Raw genomic sequence first — 24,904 nt, 5'->3', positions numbered from 1 at the left:
TCCTCATTGTTCTTATGAGTAAGGCCTTTCCCCTATCTTGTCACATAAGCGGGAGGATTGTGACTCCGGGACTGCTAGTGTCTTTATTCCTGCCTTGTCGAGACAGTCTGTCCTCATCGGGAGAAAAATATATATGTCAAAAATAAGTAGATGTGAGTGATGGACATAGAGAGACTCTGAGTACATTAACCCCATATTTTCCCGCAGTTCCTAGAGCTCTTCTTCCATCTTATGAGCTACCCCAGGATCTTTATAATAAACTACCTTCATTCCCTCTTTTTTTTTTTTTTTTTTCCCAGCTTGTCTGAGTTGGCTTTCTGTCTGTCATTTGCAACCAAAAGCTTTTTGACTAATATCCATGCCAAAGGAAAAACTTCAGCTGGGACTTCATGTCTCTCTGTCATGAGGAGTGAGAAAAGCCAGTTTCCGGGACCATTGCAGCAACATCAGAGGCTATGGGGGAGGGGGGATACTAGTCCATCTATTATAAATGAATTCCACAGAGTTAAAAAAAGATCTTTTATAAGAGCGGTGGTAAACAGAAGTCAGCGTATCTATCTTTCTGGCTTTGTTCTGCTAGAGACTGATCATCTCCAGAAAAAAACAAAGTGAGCCAGGAAGAATGCATTGTTGCTGAGCTGTTGGGCAAGATATGTAAACAAAATAAAAGAATACACCTCCTGAGAGCAAGAGTTGTATTTAAAAATTGGTGTAATTCAAGAGACTATAGAGTTTTCTCTGATTTTTATTTTTATTTTGTTTGTGTTTTTGTTTTGTCTTGTTTTATTTTGCTTTGTTTTAAAGAGAAGGTGAGGAGGGAAGAGAGGAGGGGGAAAGCGAGAGAGATTGATTGATTAATCTTTTTACCACCAAAAGCCAGGGAATGGACTGTTTGGTTGCACATTTCAGTGATATAATATTTGCTCAATAATGAGAAAATGACTTCACTGTATGTCTGTAGTATCAGAGTCTGACCTGACTTCAGAACAGACTTGTAGCTCAATGGTGGTCAGAAGCACACTTTAAAATAGCTTTGAATCAAAGAAGGCACGTGCCTCATTCTCACTTGGTCTCAAAGAAGAAGCCCGAGATTTTCCCCACATGGTTTGCACAGAAGTCTGCCCTGAAAATGTAATAGGACAAGGTCTACACTTGAAAAACATACAGAAACACTCAGCACTTCTAAATAAAGATCTAATGCACTTCAATTTGATTTGCCAAAAGTGAATTTATACATGGCTTTTTAAGAAGACACCTGAACAATGCGAGGAGCACCTCTATCCAATACCTTGAGTCCTGGAAATTTGGTACCAGAGGTCTCCCCTTGGATGTGGGCCACGAGATGGCGTGTCAGGCCAACACACTGCCCTCGTACGGCGCGGGCCTGCTAGCTGTGGCTTTACCTCCTGCCACGTTTTGTGAGTCATCTCAGACCACCTGACAAGCTTTCAGGAAATGCTTAAAACCAAATTCAGCAGAAAATCTTTCTCTTAAATGGTGTGATAAGTATTATTAGGATGTATCTGTCAAGATTTCTCAGAAGCTTTCCGAAACCTAGTTAAGCCTAGTTCTTTATTTCATGAATTGATTTTGTATGTAAAAATATGACTTCTACACTAGACAAATGAGAATCGATAGGGTGCAAACATAACATATTTCCCCCCACAAGTGCCTAATTCTAATCCATCCTATGGCTTTCATCCTTCTCTGCTTTTTGAATAAAATCAGGATCCATAATTAATTTGGTCATTTGACTAAATATATGGACTTCTGTTCACTTTTCACCTTCAAATAGTCTTATTTCTAGAATTAAAATAGGGATTCTTTTATAATGATGAAAATATGAACAATAGGGGTGCCTGGGTGGCTCAGTGGGTTAAGGCCTCTGCCTTCGGCTCAGGTTGTGATCCCAGGGTCCTGGGATTGAGCCCTGCAAAGGGCTCTCTGCTCAGCGGGGAGCCTGCTTCTTCCTCTCTCTCTCTGCCTGCCTCTCCACCTACTTATGATCTCTCTCTGTCAAAGAAATAAATAAAATCTTTAAAAAATATATGAACAATATGTAAAGTTAAATCTTCTTGTTCTCTTTTATCTTAGGCTCATTCTAGTCCGGAAGTTTGCATCAGAGAGAAATGCATGTACCTCTTAGATTTATCCCACTTAGCACTTCCATTCCCTCTTCACTCAATTACTCATTTGTCTTGGGCCTTCCAGAGTTACTGTGTATTTGTGGAGTCATTATGGAGAGAAGGAGGACAGGTAAGGAGCAACAAAGGTCTTTCTTGACTGGCATCAATGCAGTGTGGCATTCTACCAAACATGAGTCCATAAAAAAATGCAACTACAAAACATAAAAGGAAATAAGAAACCATGAGTGAGAGTTAGCAAAAGTAACAAACTTCCAAAACCTCCGAAGACTTCACGTAGAGTTCCTGCGTATAAAGTATAAAATTAGTACACTTAAGGTAGTCAAGAAAATAAGAGGGAATGATCTGTAAGAATAAGGAGCAGCACAGTATCAACAATGACCATGCAAATCTGAAAAAGAACTAAACTGAGCTTTTAGAAATGAAAAAATTATTAATTAAAATTAAAACTCAAAGAAGGAGATTAGAGCCAATTGAAGAGAAAAATAGTGAACTGGAAGATAAACTTGATTAAATTACCCGGAATATAGTACAAAAAGACAAAGAGATGAAAAATACAAAAGATAGCTGAAGCAGGCTGGAGGATGGAATGGAAAGGCCTAACATGCATTTAATTGGAATTCTCAAAAGAAAGCTTAGAGAGGAGACATATTTGACATGTTAATAACTAAGAGTTTTCCATTGTTAATGGAAAATCCAATCCATAGGTTCGGGAGGCACAACAAGTTCCAATCTGAATAAGTAAAAAAGAAATCCACACCATGTTAATTAAACCAAAGAACACTAGAAACAAAAAGAAAATCTTAAAAACAGCCAGAGAGACAAGACAGATTACTTACAAAGGAAGGATAAGTAGACTGATAACGGAATTACAAGCAACAATAAACGCTAGAAGAGAATACACTAGTATCTTCAGTGTGCCAAGGGAAAATTGGTTTAAAATGGTCGACTAGGGGCACCTGGGTGGCTCAGTGGTTTAAAGCCTCTGCCTTCGGCTCAGGTCATGATCCCAGGGTCCTGGGATCGAGCCCCGCATCGGGCTCTCTGCTCAGCAGGGAGCCTGCTTTCTCCTCTCTCTCTGCCTGTCTCTCTGTCTAGTTGTGATCTCTGTGAAATAAATAAATAAAATCTTAAAAAATAAATAAAATTGTCTACTCAGTGAAATTATCTTTGAAAAACAAGAATGATGTAAAGACTGTTTTGGATAAATAAAAATGGATAGAGTATCCTACCAAAAAACCACACTAGAGAAAACTTCCTTCAGGAAGAGGGGAAAAGATTTCAAAAGACGACCTGAAATGCAAAAAGAAGAGATGTGTAGAAAAAACAGGTGATTCTAAACACTTTATAAATTGATATTTTATTTTTCTAAGCACAGTATTTTATAAAGCTGAAAAAGCAAGATAAAATTAAGACAAGGGACGAAATAGCAGCAAGTCAAAAGGAAGTAATCAGAGTTATACTGTTTTGGAGTCTATCTTTAAGTTAAATCTACACGTAAACACGTTTAAGTTCACTGCTAAGAGAAATGAGTCCAGATGCTTCAAGCCAAGTGGACAGGCTTTGTATTCAAGTGGGACTCTAAAATACAAGATTCCCTTGATAGGGCCTGGCTAGTGAGAAAGGAGTAATACATCCCTGAAGTACTTATCTCTTCTTTTGCTAACAAAGGTTTTAAGTGGCCTTCTCTGAATTTTGATGCTGTAGAACTTTCCAGATCTCTCGGAACTTAAAATACCCCCCACAGCTTTCTCCCCTCCTTTCCCCAAGTGCTGTTTCTAGCAAGCAAATACTTGTGCCCTTCTTGAAATGAGCTGGGTCCCATCACATTGTCCACCGTCCTTCCTACTCCTCATGTTCTCCCGAAGGTTACTGTGTGGAGAGTAGTGAGGTGGCAACAGACACCCAGCCAGGCCGCGGCTTATGAAAGTCTGTGAAAACTACTTAGGGTCCCCTGCAATCCCACGGCATTTAACTCTCTGTCACAGTACTTAAAACAACCAGAGGCAGTCCTGTGTGATTTTTTTTCCCCTGCTGAAGTCATTTAATATCAGATCACGATTAAACATCGCCGTGTTAATTATGAGTTCTTGATAACAATGTAGGTGAAATACTTTATTTAGATTACAACATGACAAGCAAATTCACTTTATCTGTTTGACACTGAAAAAAATCATGGGCAAGAGTGATACAACATTTTAGTTTTGATGCCACAGACAAGGTCAAGTAACTGGGCAGGTGACTCTCGTGACACAGATTTCTGACCCCTTTGTCTTGTGGCTCCTTCTGTTCCCCTCTTGTGTGTTCCCAAAGGGAAAGTTCTCATTGGAGAGTGTCTAATCCCTAAATGCAGTGAAGGTGACAGATGGTTCACTTCTAAGCAGGATACCCCAAACCCCGGCATCCCGAGTCTAGATGAGTTTGTAGTTTGGCTCAGAAATGCCTCCTCAGAAAGGGACCTGAAGCAGCTTGTAGTCAAAGCCTTTTCCCCTCGCCAGCACAGCTAGTGAAACAGAAGCCGTCCTTGAGGGGGGCTGGCTCCCACGCAGAGCTCCGTTGGAGGAGTGGTGCAAGGCTGCCCAAGTTCACGGCCTCGAGGCGCCGGCGGGCGTGTGACTGAGCGCAGGGTCCAGGGCTCTCTGCACCAGGGACGGATCAACCCGTCCCATGGGTGTGGCAGCAGTTGTGGGGGAAGAACCCTAGACAGGCAGAGGGCCTGGCTGTACAACCTTAAGGACCTTTGGAATATCGGCAAATCGCTCAGCTTTTCTCGATGAGGCCACAGCATCCCCCGTGCCACGGTCGCGGGAGGGTGTTCGAACCAAAGGATATGATGCCTGTGGAAGTGCTCTGTAAACAGTAATGCACCATGAAAACAACACAGATCGCCCTCAGGCAGGGCCAGAACTCAGGATGCTGCTTTAAGCAGCTCAACATTATGTCTGTTCCACTCTGATGGTAAACGCCTCTCCTGTAAGCTCCGTGGACCAGCCTCCAGGTGACGAAGAGGTAGGACCCTAGCAGGGAAAAAACCAGGCACTTTTTTCCTCCAGGACTTGAAGTACCTGGGGCCCTATTTTGGTGAATTTGAATCTCCACATCCTATAAATCAAATTTGAAACTCTAGCGAGATTTTGGCAGCATCTAAATCTGATGTTGGAAGGAGGGTATATATGATGTAGATTTTCTTATTCCTGCCCACCCCGCTTGGGTCGTTAAGGTGGAAGTGGGAGTCGACCAGCCAGGCTGATCAACTCCAAAATATTTTTGAACACTTCAGAAAATGATTTGCCATTTCCCCAGTGGTCTCTTTTCTTTCTACTCATGATCTAAGTTTTGCTCAGAATGACATCAAGGGAATGAGAAAATTACCTGTAATTCCTGTTGTCAGATCTGAGATTGTCACAACAGATCATTATTCTAGGATTAGAAACATCTAGAACTGGCTCTTGGGGGGTATTTCCAGCCTTCCTTTCTCTCTGCCTCACAGAGTTCTCCCACCTCTGGACCCTGGTGAGTCAGTCACCACCGTGGCAGCCAGACTGCTGGGCGCTGCACCACTGCCAGCCCCGGGGGAGCGAGAGGACCTCTGCACACGTCCCCTGAGCCCCAGGAAGCCTGAGGAGCAGCTGCTCGGGGCCCACCACAGGTAGGACCCATCTAGTGCTGCATTCCCCAAATGCATCTGATCACAGGGCTCTTCTGAAATATTTGTTAAAAGAACCCATACTCACTCCAGACCCACCTAATCAATCTCCAGGGTGGGTGGGGCCCGGCAGTATTATTTTTAACAGCAATCGCGGAATTTGTATGGTCAGGAAACTTGGGGAACCACAGGTCCAGCAGAAGAGATTTATAGGCTTGGAATCCAAAGGCCTAATGAGATTTGCAACTTCACTAATGGCAATGCTGGTTTATTTCTCCGTCTTAAAGAGAAGGGATGGATCCCAACAATATCTACGTCAGCCTCTGAAGGCCATCCGTAACCTAGTCAGGTTACCTGTGTGCTGTCTTTCAGAGGATTTAGAACTACTTACAGACAGGGCTAGGTGTTTGCCGCTTAGAATGCCTCGGGCTAGAGGGGCAGGGCCCCCACGTGCGCAGTGAGGATGACGTGAAGGGAGACGAGAGGCCCGTTATCTCTGCCAGACTTTCTCTGCGTTGGGGAGGGTGGCCAGCACCCCGGAAAAGCAGACGCCGAGTTCCCCGGGAGCGTGCCCGGGAGGATCAGCTGACACGTACCCTCAGGTCCGGGGAACACGTCCCCAGCTTCCTAGTGAACCTATGCATGGCCTAGAAGGAGCTGTTCTAGGGGACACCTCTTGCCACCTGCGTCCACACCCCCTTATCCAACACATCCCTGACTCAGCTGTGACTCACAGGCACACAGCAGCTCCGGCACCATCGCTCCGGGCCCTGTGCCTCGCACCGCTCCCCATCCTAATTCATCTCTTCCAGTCAGATCTTTTTTTGACTGGCTTTTCAGAACATTGAGCTTATCTTTAAACACAATGGATAGACAAACACACACAACATTTAAATATCAAAATATACCCATTTAAATGTAAAAACTTTAATTCTCTGGGTTTGTTGTCATCCATAGCAATATTTCACATTATGTGCATAAAATCTACTTCTTTCTTGGGCATGTCTTATTTCCGCTCTTCAACTGCAGGGTCCCAATGGACGGAGATTGTGCCTGACGCAAGACATTCTGTAGCCCCAGTAAAAGCTAGGAAGGAAGCTACTATTTATAAGCCCTTCCTCTGTGGGAAACACTATTCAGGGAAGAAAATAAAGGACCCACTGGGAAAAGCTAGGGTGCCGAGGATGGCCAGCTTTGCCTTTCCTTGTCCAGCCAGTTCTTGTCTCTATCCACATACCCAGAAACAACAGTGTTCTCTCTCTCTCTGGAAGTTTCAGGGATTTATGCAGCCCGACAGGGGACAGTCTGGTCCCATCTCCCCAGGTTATTTCAGGAGCCTGTTGTCTTCGTGTTTTCTTATTGTACGGTCTATAGTTTTGTTCTCTTTGGAATTGCAGGTTTCCAATTTTAGTAATTCTTTCCCTGTGACTCCCCGAACCATCTCCAAAATCCTACATGCCCTCGGCGAACAAAAGCAATATGTCTGGTTTCTGCAGCTGGTGCTATGGGGCTCTTTGGTGGAGAGAAGCCTGACACAGTGCTCAGTTGAAGAGATAATAGCTCTGCAGCTACCCAGTATTCTCCAGGATTGCCTGAGCAAGTTGGAATCCAAAGCTGGTGACTAAGAAATGATGATGTTTAGTCATCTTTCCCATCTGATGTGGGGCCCATATAGACGGGACCTCGGCTCTCAGAGGCCGGGGACACCAGCAAGTCTAACACTCAGCACCAGGTTATGGCACGTGTCTTCCTGCCCTTGGAAGTGCCAGCACTGGGCTGAGCTGTCCCTGGTTCCTCTCAGGCCAAAGCCACCGCAAAGTCCTTTGGTAGGCCAGGTCTCCTCCAGGCAAGGATAGCAACTCGTGCTCCCGACCTTCACCAGCCACTTCTTTATTTCCTTGCACATGTAGGACTGTTTTGGACAGGCCGCGAAGTAAAGATCCCAGTGGAATGGTGCTCTGAGACTAGGGCCCAGCTCCGGTCAGGCGGCTGTGGACAAGACCAAGAAGATGTTGAAGAAAAAACCTTCAGAGGTTGCCCGTGGACTCGAAGACAGAAAGCTGACCACCGCTGGGAGGCCGAGCGTCATTGTCTCCCAGTGATTTTTGACCCAACCATGGGTGCCTCCATAATGGTGCAGGGTGAAAAGCTTTGGCAGATGTTTGCCAAAGAAAGTGGAGACTGTGAGACACCTAAGGCGAGATGGAGTCGGGGATTAAGGGACGAACACGAGACAAGGAGAAACAGCTTGTCCTTGAAGAGAAACGAACATTGAAAGAGTGCACGCACTTCTCGTGCCTTGGGTCGGAAAGAATTTGGGCTGGGCTCAGCTAGGCCATTGTCCCATGGGGCTTGGCAGCTCACATAGCTGTTTGCAATCAGCGGAGACTCGACAGGCTGTCAGACGGGGCGGACGGGGTCCTGGGCCTGTTCTTCTCATCATGCAGCGGGACAGCCCAGGCTTGCTCACCTCGTGGCGACTGCAAGAGAAAATAGGCCCCATGCACAGGACTTTTTCAGGACTCTGCTTGTGTTCCATTTGTTTGGGGCCACTGGCCAAAGCAAATCTCTTGGCCCATCCCAGAAGGGACGGGTGGAGAAACGGACTGCACCTCTTGCTGAGAAGGGAAGAAAGTGTGGCCATTTCTTGCAATCTCTAAAAACTGCAAAATCCGGAAATATCTAGCTTTGGGATTTAGGCAGAATCTATCATTTAGGCCAGGGTGGGACGAGGAAGCGCTCCTTCCTGAGAGAACAAGATCCCTCGCTTCCCAGCGCATCCAGAGCAGCCTGGCGAGGCGAAGGGACGCACGTTCCACCCATCCCTGGGGTCCTGGAACGACAGAGCCGGGACGCAGGAACAGCTCATGGCGAATGAAGTACAAAACCAGAGACGACCGGGGTCTGAATTTGTGGGGGAAATGGCCCACGTTCAAAATAGAGTGAGATCACAGATTCTTTTCCTCTTAAATTCTTTTGTCTCTATTTTGCATAACTGCTTTCTCCTTCTTTTTTTTTTCTTTCTCATCTCTTTCATGTGTGTATTTTAAGCATTTTTCGAAAGGCACCTGATGACAATTTAATCAGAGTGCAGAGGGAAGTGGGGCTCTGTGGGTGGCACCAACGTGTGGAAAGTCCAGGGGAAGGGAGGACGAGGAGAGCCCTTAACGTCCAAGACTCGGATGTCACTGTGCACAGCGGAAAGAGAAAAAGCAGTTTAAGTTCTCAGAATGGAAAAAGAAATAGCACTTACACCGCTTTTCAAAAAGGGATGCTCTCTTTTGTCTTGATCTAGCCACTCAAGAGCTGTCATTCAAAACAGCAAATTGAAGTCATTTCTGTGATTGTTCTGCAGGTCACTGTCACTGAGCTCACCAAGGGCCCTCTGATTTTAGTGTAACAATAGTCATTGCCTCATGACCGGCAGGAGATGGGGATAAAAGGTATATTTTGCCTAAAGCTATCTTCTGTTGTCAGTACAAGACCTTCTTCTAATAGTAGTAAGGTTTTTCTGTCTCTAAGCACAGCACAGGAGGCATAGAAGAACATACTGGAGGACGAGGCAGTTTCTAGAGATCAACAGTCCAGAGCTAAGTCCCTTTCAGAATTGGAAAAAGAATCCTGGTTCAGCTATGGAAGAACATCAGGCAGGATGAACTCAGTGGGGAAGACACCCCATGTGTGGGAATGTTCTCACACATAGTCATCTTGAGTTTCGCATACTAGCTGGATGTATGCTGAGGTTTGGAATCAGCCTTCCTTAAAGGCTGCCCCCCCCCTTGGCAAAGCAAAGATCAGCAAATCTTCCGAGGTGGTGGCCAGAGAAGGTCCCGGGCCTGCTGGCTCTTAGGTTTGTGTCTTGTCCCGGTGGGCTGCTTCTGATTTCTAGTCAGCCAGAGAAGTGTCTTCAAAACAAACATCAGACCACAAGGGACATCCTGGTTGGAAAGTCACTCTGGAAAAGAGCAGAAAGGGCACAACGTTAAACCACACAACAGTTAAAGAAACCCAATACAACCTAACAGATGGTTCCCCGGGCAGAGTCCACACCCTGTCCAGAATCTGGCACAGCCTGACTCCCGGCATCTTGTTAGGCTTGTGGTTACGGTTCGGAAGCCTCAGTTGGTGCTGAAGCCAACATACATCTGACAGAACAACTTCCCAGCCCTGTAGGGCGAGCCACAAGGTTCATGGCTCCACCAGCGAGTGTGGATGGAGCACACGAACCCGGCAGGACCCGGAAGTTCACTTCTGCTCACGGTACTTCCCCGGGGCATGTCATTGTTCTCTTTAGAGAACAAAAGAGAGCTGTTTTAGAGGGGTCAGTATCTTTTTTCCATTGTATTCTCTCCCCAAACTACGTGCTTAAGAAAACGACCCCCTTGAAGTATGAAAAACAGAACGGTGGAGGAGGCAGGGGAAGCGTGGAGGGAGCACAAGCCCTGGGGCTGGCAGAGCGGCCGCCAGGGCACCGGGGGGAGAGGCACTTTGGCAGCCAGAGCGGACATCTGCGACTGTCCCCCAGCGTTTCTCTGAGCTGCGGAGCTCACATCTGGGGGCCGAGGGCCGGACTGGGCTGCTCTTGGCATTTAGTGAGACCGCAAAGCTCGGTAAGGCCACTTGCAAGAGAGACAGTTAACTGGGCAGCGGCCATGCGCGCGGCACAGGTCACAGTTTACCTTCCGGCCCGCGTCCGGGAGGAGAGTGAGCTGTCCTTCGGACACTCGGTCGCCCCGGACCTCCTCTGGGCCGTGAGCGCTCTGGCAATTTCTGCAAGTTCTAAACCCTCCCGCGAGGGTGGGAGCTGGGGCGGGAGGCGCAAGAGGCGCGCCTAGAACGTTCTGCGCGCAGAGCCCAGAGGTCCGCCCAGAGGTCCGCGCAGTCTCGAGGCCCCGCAGGCCCGAGGCTACCTGCTGCTCAGGGCGGCGCTTGGGGACCCGAGACTCTCCACGAAGCACCTGCTCCTTCTGCTTCTCGCCCCGGGCCAGGGCCTCCGCTCACTGCCTGCGGCTAGGGCCAGGCGGGGCAGGGGCAGGCCCCCCTCCCCGCAGCGCACCCCCCGCCCCGCCCCCCTGGCCCCCGCCGCCCCCGCCCGAACCCCCCTGCGCGGGAGGCGCCCGGCGGGGCCGCACCGTCTTCTTGGCGGGCTCCTTCTTGCGCTTCTTCTCCGAGTTGCTGTGGTAGGGCAGGTCGCGGCCGCGGTAGGACGGGCCGCGGCTCAGCTCGCGCTCGCTGTAGGGCGGCAGCGGGTCGTCGGCGGAGTCGTCGTCGTCGTCGTCGTCGTCGTCGTCCTGCGGCGCGGCCGCCTTGTAGGTGGAGGGCGGCGACCAGGCGTAGTAGGAGGCGCTGCGGCGGCCGAGCTGCGCGCTCAGCCGGGACGGCGTCTCCAGGCTGCCGCCGCGGCTGGCGCCCTCGGGCCGCGCCTGGCGCTCCAGCGCCCCCGCGCGCGGCCCGTGCTCGTACTTGGGCGCGGTGCCCGGCGTGCGGCTCACCAGGCGCGGCAGCGGCGCGTCGTCCGGCCGCCGGCGCGGGGGGCTGGGCGCCCAGGCGCGGCCCGCGTCGCCCAGGGGCTCCCGGCTGCGGCCGCGCGGCCCGTAGTACTCGTCGGGCGAGCCGTCGGGGTAGAAGCCGCCCAGCGCGCGCGCCTCCGAGCGCTCGAAGCGGCCGCCGCCCCGCGCCTCGTGGCTGTCGCCGTCGGCCCGGCGGGAGCGCGCGGCGTACGAGTCGGCGAAGGCGGCCAGCTCGTCCATGGACACGGCGGGGACGCCGGCGGCGAAGTTCTTCCGCGACAGCATCTCGGACTTGGAGCGCTGCTGGCTGCGGGCAGAGGTGGGGAGGGGAGGTCGGTGAGCGCCGAGGCGGGCGCGCGGGGCCGGGCCGGGCGGAGGGGGTGCCCCGGGCTGGCTGCGCGGTCGGGGGGGCGGGGGCACCGCCGGGAAGCGGGGCGACCGGGGCTCTCTCTGGAGCTCGTGCTAAGGACCAAGTCGGAGTCGTGTGGGTCACACTCCTTTGTGATTCAGACGGCGCCGAGGCGCACAGCGGGGCCTGCTGGTGGTGAGTCTGACTTCTGGCTGACCAGCACAGGCCTCCCTTCTCCCAGCCTCGAAGCCGGGGGCCTGGCGTGGCCGGCGATCCAGGGAAACCCTGCGGTACTCGGTGATGCACAGAGAAGCCTCCTCCTCCCTCAGGGCCCCGGGGCCAGCGTATCCCTGCGAGTTACCCGCCGTTGGTAAGTCTAAGAGAAAGGCAGTGTCTACTGTCCTTCGAGATAAAGTTCAGGTGAGTGGTGACCGTGCTGTTCAGTGGGCAGCAGCCATACGAACCAGGGTGCACATCTTGGCCTCCCACACCACTGGCCAGGTGACTCTAGGGAAACGTTTCCCCAACAGCCCCCACCTTTTAGAGTCAGGAGAATCAATCAGTGTAACGTTTGGTATTTCGCCTTTCACGTAACGATGATCCAAAATGCTGCAGGGGCACCTGGCTCAGTGGGTAAAGCACCTGCCTCTCGGTTTTGGCTCAGGTCAGGACCTCATGGATTGTGAAATCGAGCTGATGGCTGGGCGTCTGCTTGAAGAACCTCTCCTGCCTCTTCCCCCGACTTGCGCACACACTCTCTCTCTCTCAAATAAATAAATCTCTTAAAAATGGGGGAGATGATGGATGGGAATTTTTAGAGGATGTAGGGTAAAATATTATGAGAAAGGCAAGGAAATGTTTATTAAGGTTCATTAAGGAGCACAGAGTCCCCGGGGCGCCTGGGTGGCTCAGTGGGTTGGGCCGCTGCCTTCGGCTCGGGTCATGATCTCGGGGTCCTGGGATTGAGTCCCGCATCGGGCTCTCTGCTCAGCGGGGAGCCTGCTTCTCTCTCTCTCTCTCTCTCTCTCTCTCTCCCTCTGCCTGCCTCTCCAACTACTTGTGATTAAAAAAAAAAAAAAAAAAGGAGCACAGAGTCCCCATTTCAAAGGGACTTGGCTATGATTGCACATGGTGCCACAGGTGTCCCTTTGCTTAATAAACATGAGAAGGGGATGTTCAACAGCCCAAGGAGAGCTGTGGCAGGACAACCTAGAACCGGAGACAGAGATGCTCTTGGAAAACAGCTGTCTCAGAGCCACATCTGCCTGCCAGCTCCAGCCCCCCCCCCCCGCCCCCACAGCTGCAGCCTGGTGCGGCCACCTTCACCTGTACCTGAAGCTCTCCCGATCCTCCTTGTTATACTCCATGGCCGAGGGCCCCCGGCTGGCCCCACTGCCGCCTCCCACGGCCCCGGACCAGTAGTCAGGATTGCTCTCCAAGTCCCCGGACACAGGGAACTGCTTGCTTCTCATCTGGTGGTAGGCCTGGCGGAAACTGCTGTCGTCCTCATGCAGGGAGCTGAGCTCGGAGATGGTGTTGTTATCTGCAGGGACAAAACCAGGCATGGCAGAGCTTTCTACGTATTAGGAAGGGAGCTCTGTTAACGGCTCTGGGGAAACTGCCTCCCGAAGGCTTCCGTCCTGTTCTGGTTTAGTTGTAGACCTGAGCTAACAGTGTCTGTGTTCTTAGCTCAGCAGGAACGGGCTCCGTCCAGAAGCCCACTGGCTTATAGAGAGGGAGGCTTCCTACATGCTCTGTTCTTAAAATAGGAAAATAATTGTTACTGCTCCACCTAAGGCACGTTTCCCAGAACTTGGGCTCTTTGCAGCTGGTTTCCTCCTAAGGCGTCATCATCCTTGTTCCAGTGTTTTTCTTCTTGTAGAATTCTGTGAAAGCTACGATGATCCCAGGCATCTTGAGCCAAAAGGGGCAACACGAGAGAGAACCCACAGGTCACAAAATCTTCCTCACTGGTGGCTGCGTCCCAGGATGGGCCTTCAAAACCAGTGCGGCCCCGTGCTTTCGAGGGACCCCATTCCTGCCTCCTTCAGCTATGCCCTTCGCCCCAGGGCACAGTCCACAGGGGCCAGGGGACTGCACACCTAGTGTCCAATCCTCCCCTTTCTGGACACTCATCCAGGAACGTGGATTATCCTTCCCAATTGGTACCAAGTCCATTTCCAGGGCCCACAAAGACTTCTTTGCCTCCCTAACGAATATTCCAGGTGTGTATGGCCTTGGGTGGCTAGGACAGCCGAGTCCAGGGAAGGGAAGAGAAGCGGGGCGGCTGCACTCACAGCCTCCTGGCCTCCACTTGACTCCTCCTACAAAGAAGGGGGTTGTGGTCACTGTTTTCTCATTTCCTACAAAGTGGCCTAAGTAGCATTTTGCAAAAGCACTTGTGAACAAGTCAAGAATCACAGTCTAGAAAGAAAGGGTGGGGGGGACCAATAAAAAACAAAAAAACCACAACCACTTGTTTACAGAATTTTGAAACGGATTGAATATCATTTTACTTAAGAACGCATCTAGTGAATCTATTTGTAATGCAATTGGATCCGTTTGTTTTCTAAAATCCTTTGGTCAGAACGTCAAAATATTATCAGAATCAACATTTATAAAGTATAAGGTTTGGCTGTTGAGTAGAAGGTAAGCCAAGATAGGACGTGGGCAGCGCAAATCTGTGTCTCAGGTTCCCCTCTACTTCTCTTCCCTAGCCCCAAGAGTTCTCGGAGGAGCACGCCCACCCACAGAGGAAAGGAAGGGCCTCCCCTCCCTCCCCCTGCTGCATAAACACAACCTCCTGGTCCTGCTTTATCCGGGTGGGGGCTTACTGAGAATGCCATTCATTTTGGTCATGTAATCATTTGGTTTTGAATTACAATTTTTAAACTTTTTCCTCCGGAGGAGGAGAATGGACTAGTGACTCCCCATTTGAAAGGAAAAGAGCTCAGATGCTACTGATTAATAAAATCTAGAACCTTCCTTTTCTCATGATCCCAGCGAATTCTAATCTCCTGGGAGCAGTACAGAAGAGAACTTTAAAATGCCTCAAGTGAAACTGTTGAAACATCCTATTGTTGCCTCCGAACTTTCCTTAAACGTCAGGGAATAATCGATCTTTTCGATTTCTCCACATCCTGAGGGCCGTCTCAGTTTCACCATTCATAGCGACGGACTGTCCAGGCCGTATGCCGTTCTAACGTTTCTGCCGCATTGAATGTAAACATCAATATCCCTGCTTCACAAACACCTAATAATGTAACTCTAGAACAGGAGAGGCAAACTTTCTCTGTACAGGGCTAGATATTAAATATTTCAGTCTTTGCAAGCCACACTGTTACAATTATTCGACTTGGCCACTGCAGTGTGAAAGCAGCCAGACAACATGTAAGGGAACCGGCCTGACTCTGTTCCAGGACAAACTTCCCAAGAACAGGAGATGGAACCTATTGGCCCTGGGAGGTGTCGTCTGCAAGATCACCACACTGGGATTCTGGACTAAAAATAGCCCAAGTGCAACCCCCTACTTACCAGGGCAAGGAAAGTGAGGGTCTTACTGGCCAGCAAATTCCCGAACCTGACATTCCCCGTTCTTACAGAATCTCGTCACAACCCGAAACCATGAGATCCGTTTTACAATGAGATCTTCGAGACTGTCCCATGTCCATGACCTGTCCCAGGGTTTACTCTGCTCTTCAGAAAGAGAGCCTGGCAAAGTCAAGTGAACTGTATTCCCACTTCACCTCTATGCAATTATGGGACCGTCAACCTGCAGGTTCCAGATCTTGGTTCCAGTTGTGGCGCAGGCACCGAGGTGCCAACACTGGGTCTTTTCCCTCTCTGCTTCCTTTCCTACTCTGTAAAATGAAGGAGGTGGGAGTCAGCCACCTCAGTCTCTTCTGTTCCAACATACTAGAAAGTCCTAGGAGGTAGAAGGCTGTGATCTCTGAACAGAAACAGCCACTACAGCCACGGAGCCAAGAGTCGGCTCAAAAACGTCCTGTGTAAAGAGCACAGGACTGGGAATCAGAAGAGCTGGGTTCTAATCCCGGTCTGGCCAGTCACTTCAGCCCTCTGGGTTTCTGTTTCCTCATCTGTACACTGTGCAGACTGACCTCGGCCACCACTAAGGTCCCCTTGGGTGTTCAGATGTCATGACCTTCTGACCAGCCAGTCCCTGGAGACCATTTCAGTCCAGGTAGACTGGTGACATCACCTAAATCAGGATTCATTCTTTAGTTTCAGCCTCAGGTTTTAACTCTTACCCTGAGCTGAGAGATTCACAGATTTCCTCCCCAGGCTCCTTCTCCTGGATCGCTGTCTCTGTCCCCTCCCAGGGCTCCATGACAACACATTACAACCAACTTGTCAAGTGCAGTGACATCTGCATTCCTGACATTCCAATCTGGAGATGGTCTTTTTATAGGCAGGCCGGTGGGAGGATGCAGCAAGGAACGCAGCTCAGACAGGATGAATTTAGCTTTGCAAACTGGGAGGAATATGTTGTCCTTAATCTGAATACAGTGCCTCTAGTCTGGGACTGTTTCCCCAACAGTTCCATCAAGCCTCTCCTCGCTTCCAAGGCAAGGAGGGTTCAGAGAGAGAGAGAGAGAGGTAGTGACCTCACCACCATGCCAGCCAGCACCCTCCAATAATCAGCCCGTCCATGTCAGACCTGCCCGGAGCTGGGTCTCGTCACCGAGGTAAGCTGGAGTCCGCGCCAGCACTCAGCCGTGTCCGCTGCAGAGTGTCCGAGGGCCTGTGAGTGAAGGCTGGGGTCCTGCCACCTACAAGCTCAGGAACTGGAAAGTTCTTTTGATAAGAGGGGCAGCCTCTTTCCTAGCCCTCAGTCTCTGCCGTCGGGCATCTCAGAGGAACACAGGCCTCCTTTTCTGCTGGTAGACTTTTCCTTCCGCTGCTTAGAGTCCTCCGTGGAGCAAGTCGGCAGCTGGACCATTGCTCAATGGTAGAGGTTTTCATGTTGGGGGAAAAACTCACATCTTTAGTCATTATTTTGAATAGAAGGGAATGACCCTTTGAAGAAAACATCTGCAACCCCAGCACTGCCTGGGCCCAGCACAGCTGACTGCCCCACGGAGAGAAACAGCACGAAGCAAGGTGGGAACGACCGCTCTGCCCTTCCCACCAGGGGCCCTATTTCTCCCTTCTGTGCCCTCAGAGCTACTCTCCTCAGGACATTGCCGGCCCCCCTGCTAGTCCTAAGCCACCAGAGCTCAGGGCTGCCCACGTTTGGGAATCCCCAAGCCCCCTTTAGCCGTGAAGCCCAGACCACGCGGCACTAACAGATGCTCACATCGGCCTCTCATCCTTCTGGCTGGATCCAACTGAGCCAGCTCCTTCTCGACGTAGTACAGGACCTTCATGGAGTCTCTCTCTTTGTCAGCCTGAATCCGGTAACCTTTGCGGACTGTGAAGAAAAGGACAGGAAGGGGAGCTGAGGAAAGCCGGGGGCGGCCTCTCTTTGCTTTACCAAGTGAAGCCCGCCGCTCCTGCTTATGACATCTCTTTGTGAAATCGCCAGAAATAATCATCTATATTTATACTTATGGAACCGTGACTGAGATCTCTTTTATCAGATGGTGGCCCTGGAATGGAAGAACAGCAGTGCACCACCAAGTTCGCTCACAGTAGATTTGGGGTCATTTGTTAACTTCTGCTTCCTACTTTCTGACCTCCTTAGCTCCACTTAAAGCTTGGGGCGGGGGGGAAGACAGATTTTCTGGACGGAGGACATAGATCATGCTATAGCATCTGCGGGTCCCAGCTCTGCTTGGTGGGAGAACAAGTAAATAAAACAGATACCCGAACATCGGGGACCTTGACGAGGGTGGCCTGAACGCCTCTGGTTTCACGGGAGATGGTGCAAAAATCCCCTCCCAGGTGGCGCATACGAGCCAGGATGATAGGCTACAAGAAGCGTTTGTGCAAAACGAAAATGAGGGGCAAAAATACATGGATTGCTAACTCTGGTTCCACTTTATTTCTCTGAAGTTTTCCTTTTGGGAGAAGAAATACCATAGTATTCCGTACACAATTAGTTCCACCTGCTGCTGTGTGGTCAGAAGCAGGGGTTATTTTGGGGGTGCTCAATAACGAGAGAGAATACCATCTCCTACGCTCCCATCACTCATACTGTCAGGAACAAAGACGGTTTAAGCCCCACATCACTTAGTATCAGTCGAGTCCAATACCAGCCCCAAGGGTGATCAGACACAGGCAAGTCAAATCTTCACAAATACGAGAAAACGAGAGAGAAGGACCCAACATGCCAGTGGTAAGAGACAGCATGCATCGAGCCTCTCAGTGTGCTAGGTACTGCCCTAATGCTCTGCATGGATATTTGCTCCTCACAACCCCTAACAAATTTGCTGATAGCCTCAGTTTATGGTCGAGAAAACTTTGGCTCAGAGAGTTTCCTGCCCTGCTCCAGAATAATGGGCAGCACAGGGGCTAGACCTACGTAACCCGACTGAAACTCGGGAGCCCAGAAGCAGAGGCAGGAGGGAGCGACCCAAGAGGAAGACAAGAAGACCCAGTGTAGGAAATGCTCGTAGGTGTGTCATGGGTGGTGTGACCAGGGGCACAGGCTTATCGGTCCTGTGTTCTGGCCAGTCAGGACTACACAACAGGATGGAAGCAAGTAACCCAACTCCCAACGCGCTCGGCTCCCACAGTAGGCCAAATACCGTAAAGAAACCATATGGCCACGTGTGCCTCCAGAAGAGCCTCCACGTGCTGCTCTCTGGTCACGTGACCCTGGCTGTGGACAAAGTCCCATGTGTGCACAAACGACGCACACGGAGGATTAAAATCCTGTACTGCTCAGCGCTCTCCTCACAGCCCTGGCTTTGAAGACCGAGAGAACGCCCCCACGCCCATTTGCAGGTGCACCGATGTTCTCTGTGAGAACATTCTGGGCCCTTCCTAGTCACCTCCACTTGTGAGATTTCTTTAAAAAAAAAAAAAAAACAGTGAATCTCTGCGCACGCTTTTCAGGAGTACCTTCTCCTGGAGGTTGGAGCCGTAATCCTTAGGCCATAGCAATTATTAGTAGGAATGATTTTATTTATCAAGCTGCACAGCCTTCCATCTCTGCAGAGGCGTTTACAGAGTTGTACAGACAGTTCAATTAAAAGGCAATTATCCCACGGAAGTGCTATGTCTGTTCGGAGGCAGTGATGTCTGACGGATGAAACACAGGGCTCGGAAGGTGGGGAGCCCGGCATTCGTGGGGACATCTCTGGTTCATTGAGGGACCTCCCATAAATGATGACCTATCCAGGACCCAGTTTTCACATCTATCAAATGCAGCTAATACTTCTCAACCCTTCTCATCTTAAAGAAGACAAATATAGGAAAAAATTAAAAAAAAAAAAAAAGACAACAAAGACCAAATCACTAGAGTACTTTCTTTGTAATTATTAGCGGCAGCTCAAATAGCACCACATCCAAAAAGCTTTCTCTGGTTCTCACAGCTAGAAAGTTCTATCTTTCCTCCCTCTCTCTTTCCATCTCATTTCTCTCTTCTAAATCATTTACTTGGAACTTTCATTATGACTCTCAATATATTCTAGTTTGTCCCAAATTCGGTGTATAAAGGTCCAATCTTCCCAAAGATTCTTGAAGGAGAAGAATTCTTATTCTAGATGAGTGTAAAGCCCAGGACACTGCTGAGTAGGCGTTCATGTCTGTTGGAGCTGAACTGAGCCAGTCTGGAGACGGTGGTGAAGTTCATGATTCCTTTGGAAATAGTATTTTTAGTAGAGTTTCCCTCTCCAGCCTGTCAGCTTCCTGAGGGTGAGGACCAGTTCTCTCTGCTTATCTCTGCATCCCCAGCACTTAGCACAGAGCCTGGCACACTGTAGACACTCAAAACGTGTGTGTGCGGATGGATGGATGGATGGATGGACGGACAAATGGACGGACGGATGGAAATCAGGAATAGAAACTACGAGTACGAGGGAGTACAAGGTGAGAGCGAAGCAGCCACGTGGTTGCTTTACTGAAGGGATTTGACCAGGAAGGAGAGGACTTGAATGGAAGCTTGAGGGAGCAGCAAGGCATAGGTAAATTTTGTTGTTATTGTTGATGGTTATTTTTTAAAGGAGAAAACTAGCATTTGATCGGCATCAGGGAACAGGCCTGCTCTACCTGAGCTATGACTTTATTGGTGTGTTTTTAAGACGTGAAGCTACTAAGATAAAACATTCAGTCACACTGAGATGGAGTGGAAGGGGGTGGCTGCTGCACGGAACAGTGTACCGGCTGCCCGCGGTCGTCGGAGACCGTGGCCGCTCAGAGACCGCTGGACACTCTCAGTTAACTGCAACTCGGACCAAAGCATAGATTGTTTTCTCTGTCATTATAACAAATTATAATCCTCATTATGAGACAGCTTGGGTTCTGTATGCGCAGGTTATCATGTCCCTGAAAAGTTATAACTACGGACAGCCTTGAATGAAGGTGGTGGGTTCACCTCTCAAACTCCGGCATTATCCAGGGACTCCAGCAGAAGAGGCATTTTCAGCCTTGACTTCTCGGTCCCTCCAGCGCATGCCTTCAGGTATCGAAATCCCTCTCATTGGCCAAGAAGGACAGAGGCAGAGTATGGATATTTAGACTTTAGAGATAACATCATTTGGCTTCAGTAGCCTAAAAGCTAGGCAATTCTCCCAGTAAAAGGTGTTGGTTTTGGATTTGGTTTTGGTTTTCAATTCGTAATTTGTCTGAAAACCAGAGAACTCTGATGTATGGTGATATTTTAATAAGATGTGTCCTTGACTACTGGCCGCAGTCCAGCACTTTTTTGGAAAATGACCCTCCTCCCCAGGGACGTTCCCGTTTCGGGCGGATGAATGAATTGTCTTTCTCAAGTTCTGTCCAGTCCAAGTCCTCTGGTTGGTGTGGCCCCTCTAAGTTACTAGCCTTGGCACCTTTGGTTTTAGTGGAGAGGGAATACTGGGCTATTCTTTTGATGCCGAACTATAACTTCAAAAATGTGTATTGTTTAAGTAGTTGAGCAGATATTTTTGACCCAGTTAATTGAAATTAACTATTTTTCAGCTAATTTCTCCTTCACAGCCAAATCTAACTTATAAAACTTGCAAAAAAAAAAAAAGTCTCTAAGGCAGATACCTATGGATATAGCCTTGTTTTTCCTGTCCTATCTTAATGAGCTAAGTCAGGCTGTTTATGGATGATGGAACAGCTGCCAGATTCCACCCCCAGGGGGAGAGCAGCTCAGTTGTGGGAGAAGTGATGCTCAAAATTTGCATATTCTCTGTATACATACAGTGGCATATATATAGACCCACATCCTTATTAGTTTTGAAAATGACATTTCAAAACCCTACTTGCCTACTCAATTCTTTTGTAAGAAGGATGAGTGGGGGCCAGGTAGATGGGAAAATGACTTAGAGCCAGGCAAGAGAAGCTGTGGGAAGCTGAGGCAGGAGAGCATTAAATTAATCAAGGAGGGAGATGGTAGAAAGGACCAGGACAGTATGACAGAGACGGAGTAAAGTAAACGGATTCAAGGTTATTTTGAGTACAGTCTGAAGAACTTGGTGACAAATCAGATGAGGGAAGTGAGGAAGAGGTAAGGATGAGGTCCCCGCTTCTCGTTTGGGCTGCTCGGTGGACAATAGTGCCACCCACTACGATAAGAAATGTCAGAGTTCATTTGAAGTCTAAAAACGGCAGATTAATTCCATTTCCTAGAGTTTAAGTTCGAAATGCCCGTGAGATGTCCAGAAAGCAATTTGATATATGGGACTGGGGAGCCGAGGAGAGGCTGGAGATGGCGACTGGGAGTCATAAGCATGGAGAAGATGACAGAGCCATTGGAGTAGGTAAGATTTCCCAGGGAGAGGACCTTGGGCAAAACAGGAACACCAGCATCTGGGGTGTGGGCCGTGGAAGGAGAGCCAGCAAAGAGCAAAACAGGTAGGGAAAATGACTAAGTGATATAGGAGGTAAATGCTTTTGAGAAGTCAAGGGACGTAAGAATTGAGAAGCATCCGTTACATTTAGCAGTAGGGCAGTCGTCACAAGCACTGGTGTCCGGAGTAGGGAAAGTGACAGCCAGATGGAAGTTCGCTGAGAAGTTGGTGAAAAGCAGAGGAAATGGAGACAGGAACTACTCAAAGCGCTGAAGGAGTTGGGCTGTGAAGAGCAGAAAAGAACAGGGAAGTAACATCAGAGGACTGCGGGGGTTTTGCAGATTGTTATATGTTAATGGGAGAGCTTTAAGCCTGGTGTGAACGCTGCTAGGATGGAGACAGGGAGAAGGAAAGGCGGGTGATGAGAGCCAGTCTTCCGACCGGATGGAGTGTGGCTGCTCCATAAAGACAGATCCTTGACAAAGAGGAAGAGGCTGTATCCAGAGAAGGACAGGAGACGGTCTTCTTCTGTTGGAACAGAGATCACAAATGAAGGTCGGGAAAAGGAATCAAGGGGACTTGTCGCTCGCATTTGGTAACCTTGCCTCTTCAACTACTGAGAGGGTCCAAAGGGGTGTTGTGTACAAATGTAATCTGAAAAAAAATCACTGTTGCTACATGATTACCCTAAAATCCCTAAAATTAAAGTAGCATATAAATATAAAATAGGCTAAATTTACATCTTTTCAGTCAGCATTTCCTAACATCTCTAACATTCTTTCAAAAATAAGCTACATGAAACATGGGCTTAAGCCACCTTTTTCTTAAAGGACACATAGCCAAATGCCATCAGTAAGTCTGGCCATGGGACCATGAGGACAGAAATGTGTCCATTGGGGGATCATGAAGAATTCCTTCCTGACTCGAACCAGATTACGACACCCTGGGCCAGACCGGCTGTGGCCGACATCGGCTGTGCAGAGTCCCTTTTTCCCCGCTAACGGAACCCTGATTTTGTTCATTTCCAAGATGAATAGTGTTCTAGCCTAAGAGACGAGTCTTGATTAGTTCAAACCAATCAGGTATAGAAATGGGCTCGAGACACAATTCTTGCCACTAAAATTGCTAGGAGATGTCTGTTGGAAGGGGAGCGGCTTCTGGAAGAGGTATCCTCACTCTTGAAAGAAGCAGCACAAAGAAAACGGATATGTTTTTCCATCTCTGAACGCATTTAGTGCCTGGAACTATGGAAGTCTTCATAGGATCATGAGGGGAGCCAGCTCAGAAGCACAGAACAAAAGATGGAGAGAACTAGGTCCTTCAGTGTTGCCACGTGAACTGATCCATCAACCAACCCCAGAGCCATCTTTCTTTGGGATTTCTTGCTATGCGAAATAAGAAAAGTTCCTATTTTTCAAGCCACCTCTTTCTTCTTTTTTAAAGATTTATTTATTTTTGAGAGAGAGAGAGAGAGCATGCAGGCAGAAAGGGCAGAAGTGGAGGGACCCCAGCAGGGACCCACAACCCTGCTGAGTGTGGAGCCCGGCATGGGGCTCGATGTCACCAGCCTAAGATCATGACCTGAGCTGAAATCAAGAGTTGGATGCTCAACCGACTGAGTCACCCAGGCACCCCCAAGCCACTTCTAGTTGCAGTTGGTTAGTGAGGCAGGATGGGGCCAAAATGATCGAACTGTAACAAGCAAGAGCTAGAAAAAGGTTGAAATCAGGAGAGAGGAAGTATTTGTCATCCTATGAATAAGAATCATTTCATTATGGGACTCTGTTTAAAAAAAAAAAAGAAGTAAGAGGGAACGGGTTCTGGTGGGAAGGAAGGACAAAAGGACTGGGAAGAGGGGAAGCTGCAAAGAAAACATGAGGCAAGTCCCATTCATGTCCCCTGGCCCCTCCGCCATTGGGGAAACAACCGTATTGTCTGTGTCTCTCTAATTCCTGGTGTGTCCTTGATCATGAACTTTTACTTCTCAGTCTGTGACTCATCCTCAGGCTCCGATGTCAGAATTCTACTAACTGTTCCAGGGAGAGAAAAAATCACAAATACCAATTGCTCACTGATGACATCCACTCCTTCCAGGGTCAAGCACGGACAGTTCACCCAGTGGGTAAGACACTCTTCCCTGCTCCCACCGGAAGAAGGCCAGATAGCTCTGGGGGGACATGCCTGTTTTACCAACCCCACTAGCTCATCCACACCTAGGAATTCAACAGGCATCTCCTAAAGATACTTCACGCACGTCTAACCTTCCTACTCTGTAATCCTGTTCAAGCGTCTCCATGGAAGCTCTGTTTGACTGCCCCACCCCCCGCCCCTCTACCCCTCTGCCTTTGCCTATAACCACGAATTCATCATGCCCTAACACACCATGGTGCATCTCCACCCAAATACGTTCTCCTTATGCATTACCTAATTCTCTCTATGATGCGCGTCCCTGGACAGCCTGGGCTCAACTGAAGCCTCCCTTTCCTTCATTCCCAAAGTCTTATTTTGAAGTATCTCTCAGATTGACCTACTCATTTCAATTCCCGTGGCCTCTGTCGTGGCCCGACTGCTCTCACGTTCCCTGAATGGCTTCATTTTCATCTCAGCTCGGTATCTCTGATCCCACTCTCTTCCACTGCCACGCGCCTCGTCGGCGTGTCGCCTTTCCAAGGACTCAGGAACCTGCCAGTGGCTCCCGCTCACTTATGGCACCGAACCTCGGGCTCTCCTGGGTGGGTTTCAGGACCTTCCTTAATCTGGGTGAGGCTCCATCAAAGCCCTCCACTTCCTTCTAGTGTCCAACACCCCCCCACTCTTTCTTCCAGCTCCAAGCTCCTACCACGTGTCCTTCCTGGGGGGTGCTCAGCACCTCCCTCTCTCCTATTTCTTTGTGTTCCTCTAGGCCCAGCTCTTCCCTGAACCCTCTGTAACCGCTCCAGCTCCATCTCCTTTGAACACCCAGCACCACACTCTTTGCAGCATCTCATCGTCCTAATAAAAATCCATTCTCTCTCCCTGGCTGGGCCATTCTGCTTCCTACACAAACCATGTCCTATACTTCTTAGTGTCCCTCACCGTGCCTTTGACAGTCCTGAACACGAGGTAGGGATGAGATAACTATTTATGAACTGGATGGTCAGCATTCAAGGGCTACCTTGCCTCTTTTCCTCATCACTTCAGTTATCGGGGAGCTGGGGAAGGGAGCAGGGACAGCGACATCCTGCGGTCCTTGGAAAGCCTGACATGCACTCCAGATGATACCTGGTACCGCTGGAGGGATCCCATTTCTGGAATGGAGACCATCATTTTCCAAAGAAGCATCACGGAGCTGACGGTTCCCATCAGTAAGG

General features: G+C 49.3%; 3 protein-coding genes across 10 annotated transcripts in view; 2 read left to right on the top strand and 1 right to left on the bottom strand.

Annotated features, from left to right (window-relative positions):
* The window catches only part of LOC309849814 (uncharacterized protein), a 34,840-nt gene extending 29,077 nt beyond the window's left edge, over nt 1-5,763 (top strand). For 3 of the 6 annotated variants that reach the window (XR_014303915.1, XR_014303916.1, XR_014303917.1), the window contains 2 exons: nt 2,095-2,256; nt 5,635-5,711. The gene's annotated coding sequence lies outside the window, so the exon portion shown is untranslated. Of the gene's footprint in view, nt 1-2,094; nt 2,257-5,634 lie in introns of all 6 variants that reach the window. The other 3 variants (XR_014303912.1, XR_014303913.1, XR_014303914.1) reach the window with 1 other exon arrangement.
* Nucleotides 5,665-24,822, top strand: LOC309849836 (uncharacterized protein). The gene is made up of 6 exons (XM_082702840.1): nt 5,665-5,793; nt 11,891-12,019; nt 21,394-21,524; nt 23,543-23,676; nt 24,161-24,314; nt 24,457-24,822. Exons 3-6 carry the CDS (start codon nt 21,419-21,421, stop codon nt 24,471-24,473), a joined length of 411 nt encoding a protein of 136 aa, XP_082558966.1. The 5' UTR covers nt 5,665-5,793; nt 11,891-12,019; nt 21,394-21,418; the 3' UTR covers nt 24,474-24,822.
* Nucleotides 6,698-24,904, bottom strand: part of ILDR2 (immunoglobulin like domain containing receptor 2) — a 58,004-nt gene continuing 39,797 nt past the window's right edge. For all 3 annotated transcript variants that reach the window (XM_082702732.1, XM_082702733.1, XM_082702734.1), the window contains 4 exons: nt 16,967-17,080; nt 12,982-13,192; nt 10,923-11,607; nt 6,698-9,745 (listed from right to left, as the gene is read on the bottom strand). In XM_082702732.1, the coding sequence (XP_082558858.1) occupies nt 9,710-9,745; nt 10,923-11,607; nt 12,982-13,192; nt 16,967-17,080 (1,046 nt within the window). In that variant the 3' untranslated portion in view covers nt 6,698-9,709. The remainder of the gene's footprint in view (nt 9,746-10,922; nt 11,608-12,981; nt 13,193-16,966; nt 17,081-24,904) is intronic.

This window comes from Mustela nivalis (genome assembly GCF_964662115.1).
Source record: "Mustela nivalis genome assembly, chromosome: 16".
NCBI classification, from domain to species: domain Eukaryota; kingdom Metazoa; phylum Chordata; class Mammalia; order Carnivora; family Mustelidae; genus Mustela; species Mustela nivalis.
Note: the sequence above shows the minus strand (reverse complement) of the source record. Positions and strands in the feature narration are given on the sequence as shown.